Source organism: Callithrix jacchus, chromosome 5 (assembly GCF_049354715.1).
Source record: "Callithrix jacchus isolate 240 chromosome 5, calJac240_pri, whole genome shotgun sequence".
In the NCBI taxonomy this organism is placed as follows: domain Eukaryota; kingdom Metazoa; phylum Chordata; class Mammalia; order Primates; family Cebidae; genus Callithrix; species Callithrix jacchus.
Genome location: NC_133506.1, coordinates 62,987,431 through 63,006,023, shown reverse-complemented (window position 1 = coordinate 63,006,023; position 18,593 = coordinate 62,987,431). Strand labels below are relative to the sequence as shown.

At 43.6% G+C, this 18,593-nt stretch overlaps 1 protein-coding gene and 2 pseudogenes across 31 annotated transcripts in view; 1 reads left to right on the top strand and 2 right to left on the bottom strand.

Moving 5' to 3' along the window:
• Positions 1-18,593, bottom strand: part of SPECC1 (sperm antigen with calponin homology and coiled-coil domains 1) — a 498,473-nt gene that overhangs the window by 146,123 nt on the left and 333,757 nt on the right. For all 31 annotated transcript variants that reach the window (XR_013535346.1, XR_013535347.1, XR_013535355.1 and 28 more), the window contains 2 exons: positions 15,095-15,197; positions 23-139 (listed from right to left, as the gene is read on the bottom strand). Coding sequence is in view for 18 of the 31 variants with exons in the window: in XM_078372281.1 (XP_078228407.1) it covers positions 23-139; positions 15,095-15,197 (220 nt within the window). In the remaining 13 variants the exon portion in view is untranslated. The remainder of the gene's footprint in view (positions 1-22; positions 140-15,094; positions 15,198-18,593) is intronic.
• On the bottom strand, positions 8,486-8,581 carry LOC118154302 (U6 spliceosomal RNA; annotated as a pseudogene).
• On the top strand, positions 16,451-18,121 carry LOC103793011 (uncharacterized; annotated as a pseudogene).

The window sequence follows — 18,593 nt, the reverse complement described above, 5'->3', positions numbered from 1 at the left end:
AGGTGACAGGGCCATGACTTACTTTCTCCTGACTGTTCAGCTCCTGGTAGGGGATGTGGGCAGGCAGGTAGGTGTGGAGCAGAGCACAGAAGGCCAGGCCATCACTCCAGCTGCTGCTGAAATTGGTGATGTCAATGTTCTGCAGTAGAGAAAAGCAGCATTAATCAAATACTATTGCAAGTTGTACAGTATCACAGATGAGGGGATTCTGATAAGCTGGGAATCTATCTTTGGATTTTTCAGTAAGGCAACATAAGAATAAACTTCCAAATTTGCTCAGAGTACATTTCATTTTGGTACCAGGAATGGCCTGGTGTTGCCCAAATCTATTCTTAGAATAGCACTGAGAAAAAGCTTTCAGTGTTCAAAACAGTAGAAGATTTCTGTCCATCCCTCAGGAGAGTCATTAAAGGCTCAAAGATACCTTATTCTCAAATTAACCCACCTGATTAGCTTTGTACATGCCAGCATTTCCCAGACTTACTTGGTCAAGAAAGAATCACCCATCATCATTATCACCACCATCATCACTACCTTCATAACCATTACCATCATCCCCACCACCATCATCACTACCATCACTACCACCATCACCATCTCTGTATAACCCCAATTCACAACAAGCAGACCAAGATGAGAAGGTCTGAAAGACCTACAGGGCTGTCTCTGGATTCTTCTTCCTACCACAGTCTTCTCCTCACAATTTAGGAGGCTTCTCGGGGGAAAAGAAAACCCTTCCTACTCAGCATCCCCCTGTCAGCACAGGAAACAAGCAGGGAGCATGAGGCCTCATGGGAAGAAAGGAGCTTCTCCTTCAGGATGGGTGCAGCCCCCAGCAGCTGCTTGGTACACAGTGATAAGGAAACTAAAATCCAACTCTAGCCGGGTGTGGTGGCTCATGCCTGTATTCCCAACACTTTGGAAGGCTGAGGCAAATGGATCACCTGAGGTCAGGAGTTTGAGACCAGCTTAGCCAACATGGTAAAACCCTGTCTCTACTAAAAACACAAAAATTAGAAAGGCATGGTGGTGGGCACCTGTAATCCCAGCTACTTGGGAGGCTGAGGCAGAAGAATGGCTTGCACCCGGGAGGTGGAGGTTGCAGTAAGCCAACAATGTACCACTGCACTCTGGCCCAGGTGACAGAGCAAGACTCTATTAAAAAAAAAAAAAATAGATGAAAAAAAAAATCCAACTCTTAAGTTCCTGCCCATGGAGATGGTGGCTCTGAAGATTCCCGTGAAGGTCCCCTAGGCCCCTAGGCTCTGCTGCATCCCCACCTCTTAGATCCTCAGTCCTGTCACCCACCTGCCCACCCCAACAAGGTTTTCTTGCCTGGATCCACAAAGTCTGTCCCAAATGAAGTGGCAGGATCCCAAGCCTGCTAAAGCTGGGAGCTCAGGTTGTTTAAGCAGGGACCCTGCAAGGGATTGCAGAAGAGGGACACAGCTCAGACTTGGCTGAGTTTTAGGTCTGTGTTAGGTTTGGGGACAAGAAGAATTGGGCAAGTTTAGGGTTCCTTCCTGCAGTCTCCCCAAAGCCACTGAGAAACTCTTCCTCCTCATGCCCTGTCCTGGGAAATGTGAAGCCAGCAATGTTGGAAAGCTGTGGTGTGTGCCGGCTCCCACCCACGGGGTGGACACTGACCACTGTTCCCTCCCTCTGCCCAGATGGCCAAATACAACCCTACAATTAGTTAACTCTCTGACTGCTCTGGGAAGGCCATTTAGGGAGTTTCTATCAGAATCTATTCATGGCTGAAAAGGAGAGGAAGGGTGAAGATGAACAAGGCATGACATTAAGATGGAATAAGAGAAGGAGGCTTTATGAAACTCTCCTCAAAGTGTGTGTAAAGAGGTTCTGGAAGCAAATCATCTTAGGAAAGAAAAAGCCTATAATCTCATTTAGCTTTTTGTCTATAGATTTTTTGAGGGTTATTTCAAGCTAGCCTGACCCTTAGCAATAAGGTTTGTCAAATATCTAATTTTATGGGTAAAGAAACTGAGGTCAAAAGTGAAGGTTTTCACATGTCACGTGTAGGGTTTACCTGAATGACACAGATACAAGGAATCTGTCCCTGTCTTCCTAGCAAACTTCTCAGTGTCCAGGATGACCCTGGTGGACCCCGGTATGTCCCCCAAAAGCACCGGCTTTCAGGAAAACAGTGTGTTCCTGAGTCTCCTTTGCAGTTACATTTGCCTAGCGAGGAGGATCTGGCTGAAAGCAACACACAACCATAACAATTATCTCTTCATCTTGGCTCTCATGACTCAAGCACAACCAACTTTCAGCAGCTTCTAAGCATCAGTGTTACATAAAAGCCTGAGGATGCCCTTGTTGGGAGGGCCCCATCTTCTAAGTGCTGGGGCCATCAGGAAGCTGATTGTGTGGATTTTTGGCTTCAAAGTCTCTTTGAGTTCAAAAGCTACCTGATGAGAACTGAATATTCTTGAAGAAATGGGGAGTGCTTTGATTTTACACTTTTTGAAGAGGTTTATAGGTTAGGGAGGCTGAAGTGGGTGGATCACCTGAGGTCAGGAGTTTGAGACCAGCCTGGCCAACACAGTGAAACCCCATTTCTACTAAAAATACAAAATTAGCTTGGTGTGACGGTGGGTGCCTATAATCCCAGCTACTCAGGAGGTTGAGGCAGGAGAACTGCTTGCACCTGGGAGGTAGAGGTTGCAGTCAGCTGAGATTGAGCCACTGCACTCCAGCTTGCATGACAGAGAGAGATTTTGTTTCAAAAAAAAAAAAAACAGTGGTGGGGTGGTGCCCCATCCAGTTCACTGAAAACATTCAAACCAGATGTTATGGACGTCAAACCCTGGGAAGGTGAAAATGAGGACCAAGCCAGCCTTGGGAAGGGCAGAGAGCACTGTGGCCCCTGCCAGTCCCAGGCGCCCCCTTCCTTCCTCTGCCGTGCACAGGCTGCCCGAGACCCTATCTCCAAACCCATCTCTTGCAGTGCTGACCTGGAGGAAGGAAAGCCAGGCTTTATATCCAAACCTGTGTTGATGTTTATATTATGTTGACGTCAAGGCATCTGTGTACACAGGACAAACACTTGCCCTGCCTGGAAGTGTTCTTTCCCAAGAGCAATGCTGATGGATACAAGATCGTTTCCAACAGAAAGGCCACATTTCAAATAGAAAACTGAATGTTCAATGATCAAGACGAAAGTCCTTTAAGTATGAGTCCCTTGGCTGGGTGCAGTGGCTCAAGCTGAACCCTAGCACTCTGGGTAGCCAAGGCAGGCAAATCACTTGAGCTCAGGAGTTCGAGACCAGACTAGCCAACGTGGCAAAATCCCATCTCTACTAAAAGAACAAAAATTAGCTGGGTGTGGTAGCAAATGCCTGTGGTCCCAGTTTCTTAGGGGGCTAAAGCAGGAATATTGTTTCAGCTCTGGACGCAGAGCTTGCAGTGAGCTGAGATCATGCCACTGCACTCCCGCCTGCATGACAGAGTGAAACCCTGTCTCAAAAAAAAAGAGTCCCTTAAATATGAAGCTCCAAAAATGGTGGGCTGGGAAGGGCAGTGGCATTTGCTGAGTGCCTGTCATAGGCCTGTCACTGCGTATTTTCTCATTTACAGCCATGCACAGTAACTAGTATTATACCCGTTTTACAGATGAGAAAGCCAGAGCAAAAAGAAGTATTTCTAGTGCCAGAGTCAGGGCCAGAATGCGAGCTCCATTTGCCTCTGAAGCACATGTCCCATTTGCTGTGGACACTGCCATCAGGGGAGGGTGAGGATAGGAGAGGAAAGGGCACCAGGCAGGACAGCCGCAGCATGGATGTCAGCACTGCTGGCAGCGCTAAAAGCAGACCCTGCTGAAAGAGGCCCTGTGGCTTGGTCAATTCATGTCTTGGACAAAAGTGAAAGGAGAGGCTGAGGGTGGGAGAGGGCAGATTCTAGAGGAGTGAGCAGTGAAACTTTGGTTCCTTCTTGTCAGTTAAAGAAACTAGAACCCTGTTTTCTGAGGCCAGGCCAAGCCCACCAGGAACAGGCTCTGGGATGGAGGGCACTGCTCTCTGAACTGGTGACTGCTACCACCCCAAGGAATTCGTGCATCCAAACCAGCCAGGTTCTCCCTCTCACCCTTCCTCCCTCCCTTCACAAATTCACTTTAACCCTTGCTAAATCTTTCTTTTCCCAAAACATGAGAACATTTTATACACACTTATATCTTCTATCATTTCTGATACAAAACATCATTTTTCGTCATCTGCAAAATCTTCAGAAGCATTTGAGTGGGTCAGATGGATCTGAAAGCTTGACAATGCCACCATCTCCTACAACCAAGAAGGTGCCCATATGCTGGTTAATTGAACACTGTCAAGAGCAGAAGCACCCAGATACATAAGGCAAGTTCTTAACGACTTACAAAGAGACTTAGACTCCCACACAATAATAGTGGGAGACTTTAACACTCCACTGTCAATATTAGACAGATCAACCAGACAGAAAATCAACAAGGATATCCAGGGCTTGAACTCAGACCTGGAGGAAGCAAACCTGATAGACATTTACAGAACTCTCCACCCCAAACCCACAGAATATACATTCTTCTCAGCACCACATCACACCTACTCTAAAATTGACCACATAATTGGAAGTAAAGCACTGCTCAGCAAATGCAAAACAACTGAAATCATAACGAACAGCCTCTCAGACCATAGTGCAATCAAGTTAGAACTCAGATTCAGAAACCAACCCAGAACCTCACAGCTTCATGGAAACTGAACAACTGGCTCTTGAATGTTGACTGGGTAAACAATGAAATGAAGACAGACATAAAGAAGTTCTTCGAAACCAATGAGAACGAAGACACAACATGCCAGAATCTCTGGGACACATTTAAAGCAGTCTCTAGAGGAAAGTATATAGCAATAAGTGCCCATATGAGGAGAATGGAGAGATCCAAAATTGACACCCTATCATCAAAATTGAAAGAGCTAGAGAAGCAAGATCAAAAAAACTCAAAACCAGCAGAAGACAAGAAATAACTAAGATCAGAGCTGAACTGAAGGAGATTGAGACACGAAAAACCCTTCAAAAAATCAATAAATCCAAGAGCTGGTTTTTTGAAAAGATCAACAAAATAGACAGACCACTAGCCAGATTGATTAAAAAGAAAAGAGAGAACAACCAAATAGATGCAATAAAAAATGATAAAGGGGAAATCACCACAGATTCCACAGAAATTCAAACTATCATCAGAGAATATTACAAACAACTCTATGCACATAAACTAGTAAACCTGGAAGAAATGGATAAATTCCTGGACTCCTGTGTCCTCCCAAGCCTAAACCAGGAGGAAGCTGAAACTATGAATAGACCAATAACAAGGTCAGAAGTGGAGGCAGCAATTAAGAGCCTACCACACAAAAAAAGCCCAGGTCCAGACGGGTTCACAGCCGAATTCTACCAGACACACAAAGAGGAGCTGGTACCATTCCTTCTAAAAGTATTCCAAATAATCCAAAAAGAGGGAATCCTTCCCAAATCATTTTATGAGACCAACATCATCCTGATACCAAAACCTGGCAGAGACACAACAAGAAAAGAAAACTTCAGGCCAATATCCATGATGAACATAGATGCAAAAATCTTCATAAAATATTGGCAAGCCGATTGTAACAGCAAATCAAAAAACTTATTCATCATGATCAAGTAGGATTCATCCCGGGGATGCAAGGCTGGTTCAACATACGCAAGTCTATAAACGTAATTCACCACATAAACAGAACCAAAAACAAAAACCACATGATTATCTCAATTGATGCAGAGAAGGCATTTGACAAAATTCAACAGCCCTTTATGCTAAAAACTCTCAATAAACTCGGTATCGATGGAACGTATCTCAAAGTAATAAAAGCTATTTATGACAAACCAACAGCCAATATCATACTGAATGGGCAAAAACTGGAAGCATTCCCTTTGAAATCCGGCACTAGACAAGGATGCCCTCTTTCACCACTCCTATTCAATATAGTACTGGAAGTTCTAGCCAGAGCAATCAGGCAAGAAAAAGAAATAAAGGGTATTCAAATAGGAAAGGTGGAAGCCAAATTGTCTCTATTTGCAGACGACATGATAGTATACCTAGAAGACCCCATCGCCTCAGCCCAAAAACTCCTGAAACTGATAAGCAACTTCAGCAAAGTCTCAGGATATAAAATCAATGTGCAAAAATCACAAGCATTCCTCTACACCAATAACAGACTTAAAGAAAGCCAAATCAAGAACGAACTGCCATTCACAATTGCTACAAAAAGAATAAAATACATTGGAATACAACTCACAAGGAACGTAAGGGACCTCTTCAAGGAGAACTACAAACCACTGCTCAACGAAATCAGAGAGGACACAAACAGATGGAGAAACATTCCATGTTCATGGTTAGGAAGAATTAATATCATGAAAATGGCTATACTGCCCGAAGTAATTTACAGAATCAGTGCTATACGCATCAAGCTACCATTGACTTTCTTCACAGAACTGGAAAAAAACCACCATGAACTTCATATGGAACTAGAAGAGAGCCCGCATAGCCAAGTCAATTCTAAGCAAAAAGAACACAGCGGGGGGCATCACACTACCGGATTTCAAACTATACTACAAGGCTACAGTAATCAAAACAGCATGGTACTGGTACCAAAACAGAGATATAGACCAATGGAACGAAACAGAGGCATCGGAGGCAACACAACATATCTACAACTATACAATCTTTGATAAACCTGACAAAAACAAGCAATGGGGAAAGGATTCCCTGTTTAACAAATGGTGTTGAGAAAACTGGCTAGCCATGTGCAGAAAGCAGAAACTGGACCCCTTCCTGACACCTTACATTAAAATTAACTCCAGATGGATTAAAGATTTAAACGTAAGACCTGGCACGATAAAAACCCTAGAAGGAAATCTAGGCAAAACTATCCAGGACATAGGAGTAGGCAAGGACTTCTTGAACAAAACACCAAAAGCATTGGCAACAAAAGCCAAAATAGACAAATGGGACCTAATGAAACTCCACAACTTCTGCACTGCAAAAGAAACAGTCACTAGAGTGAATTGGCAACCAACAGAATGGGAAAAAATTTTTGCAGTTTACCCATCTGACAAAGGGCTGATATCCAGAATTTACAAAGAACTCAAACAGATTTACAGGAAAAAAACAAGCCCATTCAAAAGTGGGAAAAGCATATGAACAGACACTTTATGAAAGAAGACATATATGAAGCCAACAGTCATATGAAAAAATGCTCATCGTCACTGGTCATCAGAGAGATGCAAATCAAAACCACATTGAGATACCATCTCATGCTAGTTAGAATGGCGATCATTAAAAAATCTGGAGACAACAGATGCTGGAGAGGATGTGGAGAAAAAGGAACACTTTTACACTTTTGGTGGGAGTGTAAATTAGTTCAACCATTGTGGAAGACAGTGTGGCGATTCCTCAAGGCCTTAGAAATAGAAATTCCATTTGACCCAGCAATCCCATTACTGGGTATATATCCAAAGGACTATAAATCGTTCTACTATAAGGACACATGCACACGAATGTTCATTGCAGCACTGTTTACAATAGCAAAGACCTGGAATCAACCCAAATGCCCATTGATAATAGACTGGATTGGAAAAATGTGGCACATATACACCATGGAATATTATGCAGCAATCAGAAATGATGAGTTTGTGTCATTTGTAGGGACATGGATGAATCTGGAGAACATCATCCTCAGCAAACTGACACAAGAACAGAAAATGAAACACCGCATATTCTCACTCATAGGCGGGTGATGAAAAATGAGAACACATGGACACAGGGAGGGGAGTACTAAACACTGGGGTCTATTGGGGGGAAAAGGGGAGGGCCAGTGGGAGGGGGAGGTGGGGAGGGATAGCCTGGGGAGAAATGCCAAATGGGGGTGAAGGGGAGAAAGGAAGCAAAACACACTGCCATGTGTGTACCTATGCAACTGTCTTGCATGTTCTGCTCATGTACCCCAAAACCTAAAATGCAATAAAAAATTAAAAAAAAAAAAAAAAAAAGAATAGTTTTTTGGGCCAAGAGTCAAGGCAGGCAGATCACTTCAGGTTAGGAGTTCGAGACCAGTCTGGCCAATATGGTGAAACCTCATCTCTACCCAAAAAAATTCATTAATTAGCCAGGCATGGTGGTGTGTAACTGTATTCAGGAGGCTGAGGTGGGAGAATTGCTTGAACTTGGAGGCAGAGGTTGCAGTGAGCAGAGATCACGCTACTGCACTCCAGCCAGTGTAATAGAGTGAGACCCTGTCTTCAAAATATAAACATAAATAAAAATCAAAATCAGGCAGGTGTGGTGGTACATGTCTGTAGTTGCAGCTACTTGGGAAGCTGAATGAAGTAGGAGAATCACTGGAGCCCAGGAATTCAAGGTGGCAGTGAGCCATGATCACACCAGCCTGGGTGACAGAATGAGACACTGTCTAAAAAAAAAAAAAGTTATTTTGTTTTCCTTGCACAGGGGCCCTGTCAGTCTTTTCTGTATCATTTCCATTTTAGTGTATAGCTGCCAAAGTGAGCACTAATTCTTGATCTGTAACTATGAAAGGGTCATAGGTTGAGACTGAAGTCTGGAAAGATCAAAGCCATGACTGAAAAACCAAACAGAATGACTGAAACCCACAGAAGAGCACTGAGAGCCCAGTGCCTCAGGACAGACTGCACTGGTGTCTGGTCTGGGGGCTCAGGCATATTTGAATGCAGACCTTGGCACTGAAGCAGTGAGACCACACAGAAACAACACAGGAGAAAGGAGAGTGTGCTACCTTAAAAAACAATCATTATAAAAAGTCCAAATCTAGTCAGGTAGACAAGCCCAAGCCCATGGTCAGGAAACACTCTTCTTCCCTACAAACAAGGTTTCCCTGCCTCAACTCAGCTAATGGTGGCAGAGGTGGAGGCTACCCAGCTATGGTTTGCAACATAACACTTATTCCAAGAACGTTATACTCCCAAATAAAGATGTTCCCTTTCATCTCGGAGTGTAACAACCCCAACCAAGTCCCCTTGGTACCATCTGAACTCATCTCTAATTCTAGCTGAACATCAGGAGTGCCAGCAACTCCCAGTCCAGTGCAGCTGGGGGACAATTCAAAGCAGCATGCACTGTCATCCACAATGGTTGAACTGATTTATATTCCCACCAACAGTGTAAAAGTGTTCCTTTTTTGGCCATGCATGGTGGCTCATGCATGTAAACCCAGCACTTTTTGGGAGGCCTAGGCAGGCAGATCACTTGAGGCCAGGAGTTTGAGACCAGCCTGGCCAACATAGTGAAACCTCATTTCTACTAAAAATACCAAAAATTAGCTGGGCTTGGTGGTGTGTACTTTTAGTCCCAGCTACTCAGGGGGCTGAGGCAGGAGAATCACTTGAACCCGGGAGGTGGAGGTGGCAGTGAGCCAAGATCACACCCCTGCTCCAGCCTGGGCATCAGAGCAAGACTCCATCTGGTATAGTTTGGCTGTGTCCTCACCCAAATCTCAATTTGAATTGTATCTCCCAGAATTCCCAAGTGTTGTGGAAGGGACCCAGTGGGAGATAATTGACTCATGGGGGCCGGCCTTTCTCATGCTATTCTCATGATAGTGAATAAGTCTCACAAGACCGCATGGATTTATCAGGGGTTCCCACTTTGTTTCTTTCCTCTTTTTTCTTGCTGCCACTGCCATGTAAGAAGTGCCTTTGGCCTCCTGTCATGATTCTGAGGCCTCCCCAGCCATGTGGAACTCTAAGTCCAATGAAACCTCTTTTTCTTCTCAGTCTCAGGTATGTCTTTATCAGCAGTGTGAAAATGGACTAATACACCATCTCAAAAAAAAATTGTTCATTTTTTCTCAGCAACCTCACCAGCAACTGTTGTTTCTAGACTTTTTAATAATTGCCATTCCAGCTGGTGTCAGATGGTATCTTGCTGTAGTTTTGCTTTGCATTTCTCTAATGATCAGTGATGTTGAACTTTTTTCATATGTTCGTTGGCTACAAAAATGTCTTCTTTTTTGAAGTGTCTGTTCATGTCCTTTGCCCACTTTTTTTTTTTTATTGTACTTTAGGTTCTGGGGTACATATGCAGATCATGCAGGATTGTTGCATAGGTACATACATGGCAAGGTGGTTTGCTGCCTCCACACTTTTTAATGTGGATGTTTGTTTTTTTCTTGTAAATTTGTTTAAGTTCCTTGTAGTCCTCAAAGATCCAGAAGCAGCAATCATTTGACCCAACAATCCTATTACTGGATATATACCCAAAGGAATACAAATCCTCTTATTATAAAGATATATGCAAGCATATGTTCACTACAGCACCATTCACAATAGCAAAGTCATGGAACCAACCCAAATGCCCATCAATGACAGACTGAATAAAGAAAATGCGGTACATATAAACCATGTAATACTATGCAGCCATAAAAAAAACAAGATCATATCCTTTGCAAGGACATGGATGGAGCTGGAAGCAGTTATCCTCAGCAAACTAGTGCAGAAACAGAAAACCAAACACCGTATGTTCTCGCTTATAAGTGGGAGGTGAAGGATGACTATATAAGAAGACATAGAGGGAAACAAGACACACTGAGGCCTGCTGGGGGGCCAGGGGGAGCATTGCTAATGCATGCTGAGCTTAATACCTAGGTGATGGGTTGATCTGTGTGGCAAACCACCATGGCACACATTTATCTATGTAACAAACCTGCACATCCTGCACATGTACCCTGGAACTTAAAATAAAAGTTGATTTTAAAAAAGAACTATAATAATAAAGGTTTCTTAGAAATAAACAAAAAAAAGCTATGTGCACTTAGGACATCTCGGATGTGAGGCCAAGCAGCAACCTGCAGAGCATCTCAAAGGCTGCTCTGCTGCTGTTCTTAGAACAAAAGTGGCTTCCTTTCCAGTCACTAGGGTGTGCTTTTGTGAGCTCTAAGGTATATTTTCAGGAGCAAGGGGTCTGTCGACGTGATATGGCACAACTGATATCGTTCACACTTTCCACATGGATGGAAGATGAATTGCAGAAAAGAGACGAATTGAGTTATGCTTTATCAGAGCTCTCAGATCATTCTGGAAAAGGCACGTCACTTAAATTACTGTTCCCCTGTGGACCACATACAGAGGCTATGAGCTATGTGGTGTGCTGCACCCTCATCAGCAGAGCCCAGGTGAGGCTAGGGGAGGCTGAGGATGGCAGTCAATGACCTCATAGAGCATTAAGGGGGTCAGTCCTCCAGGAGCCAGGACTTCCTCTGGGCTAGCACAGTCTCCAGGAGCTCCTGCAGCTTGAGGCCTGGGGGCTGGTTCAGGGGGTGGGGGAAGGAGCAGGCAGCAGTGATGGGATCATGCCATCATTCACCAGGCTATGGGGGACCGATTTCCTGGACTAAAAATGAATCCAGCCCTAGGCAGCCAGGAGCTAGGCAGGTTCTGTGGGTACCAGGTAGGTAGGTTAAGATCTAGGCCCACTGCAGTGACCAGAGAGGTCAAGGAAGCCATGGCAGCAATGTACTAATGTGGGCAGGGCCAATGTACTGGGCACCAGGCAGAAAAACTGCAGTTTGTTGGGGAAGGGTGGCTGGGCCAGTCCTGGGCACCCTAGGAAGCAAGCTGAGGACTCACTCCAGGACCTACCCCTGGATGGGGGTGAAAAGCCTCATTTTTGTTCACAGGATCATTAGAGGTGGCTCAGTCCTTAGAGGAAAGGGAGGTGAAATCTGGGTAAGCTGCTGGGCAACAGTCCTCAATGCTCACAGAAGCAGCCAAAACTAAGAAGAAACACAGACTACCCCAGGAATGTTAATACACTAAGGTCCTTTCCCAAGGACCACTCATCTGAGACTCAGGGGTTCATCAAAAGAACAATGAGAAGAAAATAAAAAGCAGGTATTCTATAGGCTATAGGCTATATCTTCAGGTATTTTCCTTGATATTCATTCCATCATTGTTATCCTTGAGTGGAATCTGGTAACCAGGGGAAAATGAAGAGGATTCTGGGGGACTGAAACTGTGCCTTCTAGACCTGGGTCATTTTGTGGACATCCCTATGTACACATGTATGTTATACCTCGATTAAAAAGGAGGTCATGGCCAGGCACAGTGGTTCGCGCTTATAATCACCACACTTTGGGAGGCTGAGGCTGACGGATCATGAGGTCAGGAGTTCAAGACCAGCCTGGCCAACAGGGTGAAACCCTTTCTCTGCTAAGAATATAAAAATTAGCTGGGTGTGATGGCAGGTGCCTGTAATCTCAGCTACTCGGGAGACTGAGGTAGGAGAATTGCTTGAACTTGGGAGGTGGAGGATGCAGTGAGCCGAGATCACACCATTGCACTCCAGCCTGGGCAACAGAGCTAGACTCTGGTCTCTAAAAAAAAAAAAAGAAGGTTATATACAATGGCTTGCATCTGTAATCCCAGCACTTTGAGAGGCTGAGTCAGGAGTTGCTTGAGCCCAGGATTTCAAGACTAGCCTGGGCAACATGATGGGACCCTGTCTCTACAAAAAATGTAAAGATTAGCTGGGCATGTTGGTGCATGCCTGTAATGCCAGCTACTGGGAGGCTGAGGTGTGAGAATCCTTTGAGTCTGGGCAGGTTGGGGCTACAGTGAGCCATGATCACATCACTTCACTCCAGCCTGGGTGCTAGAGTGAGACTCTATCAAAAAAAAAGGAAGAAAGGAAGGGAGGGAGGGAGGGGGGAGAGGGAGAGGGGGAGGGGGAGGGGGGAGAGGGGGAGGGGGGAGAGGGAGGGGGAGGGGGGAGATGGGGAGGGGGAGGGAGAGTGGGGAAGAGGGAAGGACCTTGATTGTCTTAAGGGGCTGGAGTGTGGTGTCCACTCTGAACACTAACATTTAGAATTTATATACAAGACTTTTTGGGAGAAAAAGTGGAGCAAAAACAGAAAGAAACTTGCTGATTATTTTACACAGAGAAATGCTAGTTATTAATTGCAAATTAACTTTTCCTAGGATATAAATACCTTTTTTAAATTGCATTTTAGGTTTTGGGGTACATTTGAATAACATGCAAGATAGTTGCATAGGTATACACATGGCGGTGTTATTTGCTGCCTTCCTCCCCATCACCTATATCTAGCATTTCTCCCCACGCTATTTCTCCCCAACTCCTCACCCTCTACTGTCCCTCCCCTATTTCCCCCCAACAGACCCCGGTGTGTAATGCTCCCCTCCCTGTGTCCATGTGTTCTCAATGTTCAACACCCAACTATGAGTGAGAGCATGTGGTGTTTGATTTTCTGTTCTTGTGTCAGTTTGCTGAGAATGATGGTTTCCAGGTTCATACATGTCCCTACAAAGGACACAAACTCATCGTTTTTGATGGATTATTATTCTTCCATGGTGTATATGTGCCACATTTTCCCTGTCCAGTCTATCATCAATGGGCATTTGGGTTGGTTCCAGGTCTTTGCTATTGTGAACAGTGCTGCAATGAACATTCGTGTGTATGTGTCCTTATAGAAGAATGATTTATAATCCTTTGGATATATACCCAGTAATGGGATTGCTGGGTCAAATGGAATTTTTGTTTCTAGGTCCTTGAGGAATCGCCACACTGTCTTCCACAATGGTTGAACTAATTTACACTCCCACCAACAGTGTAACAGTGTTCCTATTTCTCCACATCCTCTCCAGCATCTGTTGTCTCTAGATTTTTTAATGATCGCCATTCTAACTGGTGTGAGATGGTATCTCAACGTAGTTTTAATTTACATTTCTCTAATGACCAGTGATGATGAGCATTTTTTCATGTTTGTTGGCCTCATGTATGTCTTCTTTTGTAAAGTGTCTGTTCATATCCTTTGCCCACTTTTGAATGGGCTTGTTTTTTTCTTGTAAATCTGTTTTAGTTCTTTGTAGATTCTGGATATTAGCCCTTTGTTTCAGATGGGTAGACTGCAAAAATTTTTTCCCATTCTGTTGGTTGCCAATTCACTCTAATGACCGTTTCTTTTGCTGTGCAGAAGCTGTGGAGTTTGATTAGGTCCATAATGAGACACTACTTACTACACATTACCCTCATGCCCTTGAGTAAAAAGACTGACAATACCAAGTGCTGATAAGAATGCAGATAAATAAATCTCTCATTAATTGCTGGAGGGACAGAAAGTGTACAATTACTTCAGTCATCTGTTTGGCACTATCCACTAAATTGTATGCAACCCTATGGCCCAAGAGTTCCATTCTTAAGTATGTATCCACCAGGAATACATCAACCAATTTCTGAGACAGTACAGGGACACGCTTATCTTCAGTTTACCCCCACTACAGCATTATTTCTCGCATTCCCACTGATCACAAAACCCACACCATTACATCACTGACATACCTGCAGTCATGCAAAGAAATTAACCGCATTGTTTTTCTGCACTCTCATAATGTTTAAAAGAATAAAAGAATGTTTAATTTTTTTACTTAAAGAATTCCAGAAACTAACACTAGGAAATCCAAAATATCCAACCAAAATTGCCAATGTCCCATCTCAGGAAGGAATGCTAAACAACTGATGTCCAGCCTTGCTGCCACTGACCAGAACACCAGCTAGCTCATTACTCAAGACCACCATTGTCAGCAGATAAACTGACCCACATCCCCTACCCTTCACTTGCTCTACCCAGCCCAGCCCACGTTCCCTACCTTGATATAAATTCCTTCTTAATTCCTGCTTAATAAAAAAATCCCTACCAGTTCATTTCAGGAAGTCAGCCAGAGAATCCTCCCTCTCCTGTGCTTCCTCCCTCATGCCTAGGCATAAGCTCCAACAAAGCCTTGCTGGGAGAACTCTTTGGGCCTCATGTGCTGGGTGGAGTGCAGACTGTTTTTCAGTTGCATTTGCCTCTCTGTCTGGGTGCCTTTGGGCAGTACACAGATATCAAACCCTCCCTGGCAGCCTTGCCTAGGAAAACAGAAAGATGATAATTACACACCTCTCAGCCCACCAAGCACAGGCACATATGGAACATGTACTGACAAAGGGATACTACTGTCTGAGGCCAGCTGGATGTTGGTTGATGTCCCTTACCGCATAACCCTGTGTCTTTTTCTGGCACCATTTCAGTAGAGCATTGCGCTTGGAACCGCCATATTCCCGGGCCAACGCCGCCAGAGGGTCTTTTCTTTCCACACTGGTTAGAAAGGACACATAGTTAGGAGAAGATGCTAATATTTAGAATCCTCAAATACACAAGAAATAAATACCTACTTTAGAAAAGCAAAAGTCTACTTCATCCAGCAAGACTCTAACGAATAGCCGAATTAGTCACATTACTATTTTATATCTTACCGTATAAAATAAAAATTAAATTGTGCTTCCTGACTATCATAAATCTAAGGAGAGTTGTGTTACATTTTGTTTTAAAATCCATCTGTTGCTCATCCAGCTAGTCTTTTCTTTGTTTACTTAAGTATGACATTATTTGAATTAAAGATACCTAAACAAAACACACCCTACATCTTTCAAGCCTAAACCAATATCTAAATAACATGTAACAGGTAGATTGTCTGGGAGCAGTGGCTCACATCTATAATCCCAGAATTTTAGGAGCCAAGGCAGGAAGATTGCTTCAGCCCAGGAGTTCAAGACCGGCTTGGGCAACATAGCAAAACCCCATCTTTAAAAAAATAAAAAATAAAATAATTAGCTGTGCATAATGGTCTGCACCTGTAATTACAGCTACTCAGGAGGCTGAGGCAGGAGGACTGCTTGAGACCAGGAGTTCAGGGTTGTAGTGCATTATGATTGTGCCACCCCACTATAGCCTAGATAATAGAGCAAGACCCCATCTCCAAAAAATAAAAGTAAACAAATTTTAAAGGTAGATTGGAAGGGCATATTAGAAACACCAGATATCCTGCCATTGTTTATCTCAATTACATAAATGTAAAATTGAAATAAGAATTTTACTAATTTACCTTTTTATTATGAAAGGTAAAATGTCAATTTTAACCTTTATCAGTCTTTCATTATGAAAGGTAAAATATCAATTATGAATAGCATATTCATATATACATAGCCTTTTGTATGCATTTCTGGCATAAAGAAAAGGACAATTCAGAATAGCACTAATTCTGGTCCTTAAAACCTCTTTCAATTATATAAATTGCTTGTGCTTAAACAGGACAATATATAATATGGGGCTTTACATTGCACCTGTAAAACACATGACTTCATCTATTTGGATTCAAATATATGCTATACCCAAAGGTGTAACAAGATCTGAATTAATTCAGACTTTCATAAATCCTTCTATGATATCCATATTTGTAATTATAATATTTATTCAAAAGCTATTACTCCTAATGTAGCCAATTTTGTATATTGATACATCTCTACTCAATTCTTAAGTTTTACTAAGTGAAATACTATGTGTGTTGCACAATGCAAGGGGCTGGAAGAGATACCAGAATGTAAGCTAAACATTTACTGTCCACTAAATTATAGCATAAATGGAGGCAATGACATGTACTGTGCAACACTGTTCTACACTACAAAGCAGCACAGAAACTAAACGCCCAAAACAGTGTAGACACCAAAGTCAGAGAAGGGATATGTCAATGTGCCAGGTATTAGGTACAACTTCATGAAAGGTTTGACCTTGGCCGGGCAGTGGTGGCGGTGGTGGCGCACCGTGCGAAGTTTCTAGCTATGGTGGTGGCCCCGCGCCAAGTCTGGCCGACAGGACCCCTAAAGCACTGCTTCTGTCCAGCCCGCCTCCGCTGCTGGAGCCCCAGCCGGCCAGGCCCTGCCACTCATGGTGCCGGCCCAGAGAGGGGCCAGTCTGGAGGCAGCGAGCGGGGGGCCGCCCCAGGTGCGGAAGCGACAGCGGCTCACACACCTGAGCCCCGAGGAAAAGGTGCGTGCTGAGGAGGAAACTGAAAAACAGAGTAGCAGCTCAGGCTGCCAGAGATCGAAAGAAAGCTCGAATAAGAGCTGGAACAGCAAGCGGTAGATTCAGAAGAGAACCAAAAACTTTTGCTAGAAAATCAGCTTTTACGAGAAAAAACTCACGGCCTTGTAGTTGAGAATCAGGAGTTAAGACAGCGTTTGGGGATGGATGCCCTGGTTGCTGAAGAGAAGGCAGAAGCCAAGGGGAATGGAGTGAGGCTAGTGACCGGGTCTGCTGAGTCCTCAGCACTCAGACTACCTGCACCTGTGTAGCAGGTGCAGGCCCAGTTGTCACCCCTCCAGAACATCTCCCCATGGATTCTAACGGTATTGACTCTTCAGATTCAGAGTCTGATATCCTGTTAGGCATTCTGGACAACTTGGACCCAGTCATGGTCTTCAAATGCCCTTCCCAGAGCCTGCCAGCCTGGAGGAGCTCCCAGAGGTCTACCCAGAAGGACCTAGTTTCTTATCAGCCTCCCTTTCTCTGTCAGTGGGGACGTAATCAGCCAAGCTAGAAGCCATTAATGAACTAATTCGTTTTGACCACATATATACCAAGCCCCTAGTCTTAGAGATACCTTCTGAGACAGAGAGCCAAGCTAATGTGGTAGTGAAAATTGCAGAAGCACCTCTCAGCCCCTCAGAAAAAGGTCACCCTGAATTCATTGTCTCAGTGAAGGTAAAACCTGTAGAAGATGACCTCATACCAAAGCTGGGTATCTCAAATCTGCTTTCATCCAGCCACTGCCTGAAACCATCTTCCTGCCTACTGGATGCTTACAGTGACTGTGGATATGGGGGCTCCCTTTCTCCCTTCAGTGACATGTCCTCTCCGCTTGTAAACCATTCTTGGGAGGATGCTTTTGCCAATAAACTCTTTCCCCAGTTGATTCGTGTCTAAGGAGTGATCCAATACTGTTGCTCTTTTCCTTGACTATTATACTGCCTGGGGGATAGCAGAGAAGCCTGTTGTACTTCATTCAGAAAGCCAAAATATAGAGTATACAGTCCTAGAGAATTCCTCTAAAGTATTTGTTCAAACCTCATAGATGACCCCCAGGTGTTGTCTTTTACATCCAGCAGTCCAAGGTATTGAGATACATAACTGTAATTGAGAACTACAGCTTTTTTTAAAGATTGTACTTTTATCTTAAGTGTGGTAGTTTGCCCTAAAATATATATTACGTATAAAATACTTATTATATATGTCTTGAAGTAGACATGGAATCCATTAATGGTTCTTTACCATGTCTCTTCCCCCTTTTTGGTATCCAGGCTTGTCTCCAGTTTTAGGTCCTTTAGTTTGCTTCTGTAAGCAAAAAGAACCACCTCAGGCAGGTATACTTCAAGTAAGATCAAAAATCTTTTGTGAAATTATAGAAATTAACCATGTAAATGCTTAATGGAATTTTTTTCCTGCTAGTATGGATTCTGAAAGGTGCTTTCTCCATTTATTTAAAACTACCCATGCAATTAAAAGGTACAATGCAAAAAAAAAAAAAAAAAAAAAGAGAAAGGTTTGAAGGAGAAGCAGTATTTACAGTATGAAAGGAAAAAAGAAAAATGATTCAGGCTAAAACCTTATACACAAAGACTTGCAATCAGAAATTCTCATGTGATATTACAAAGGCAG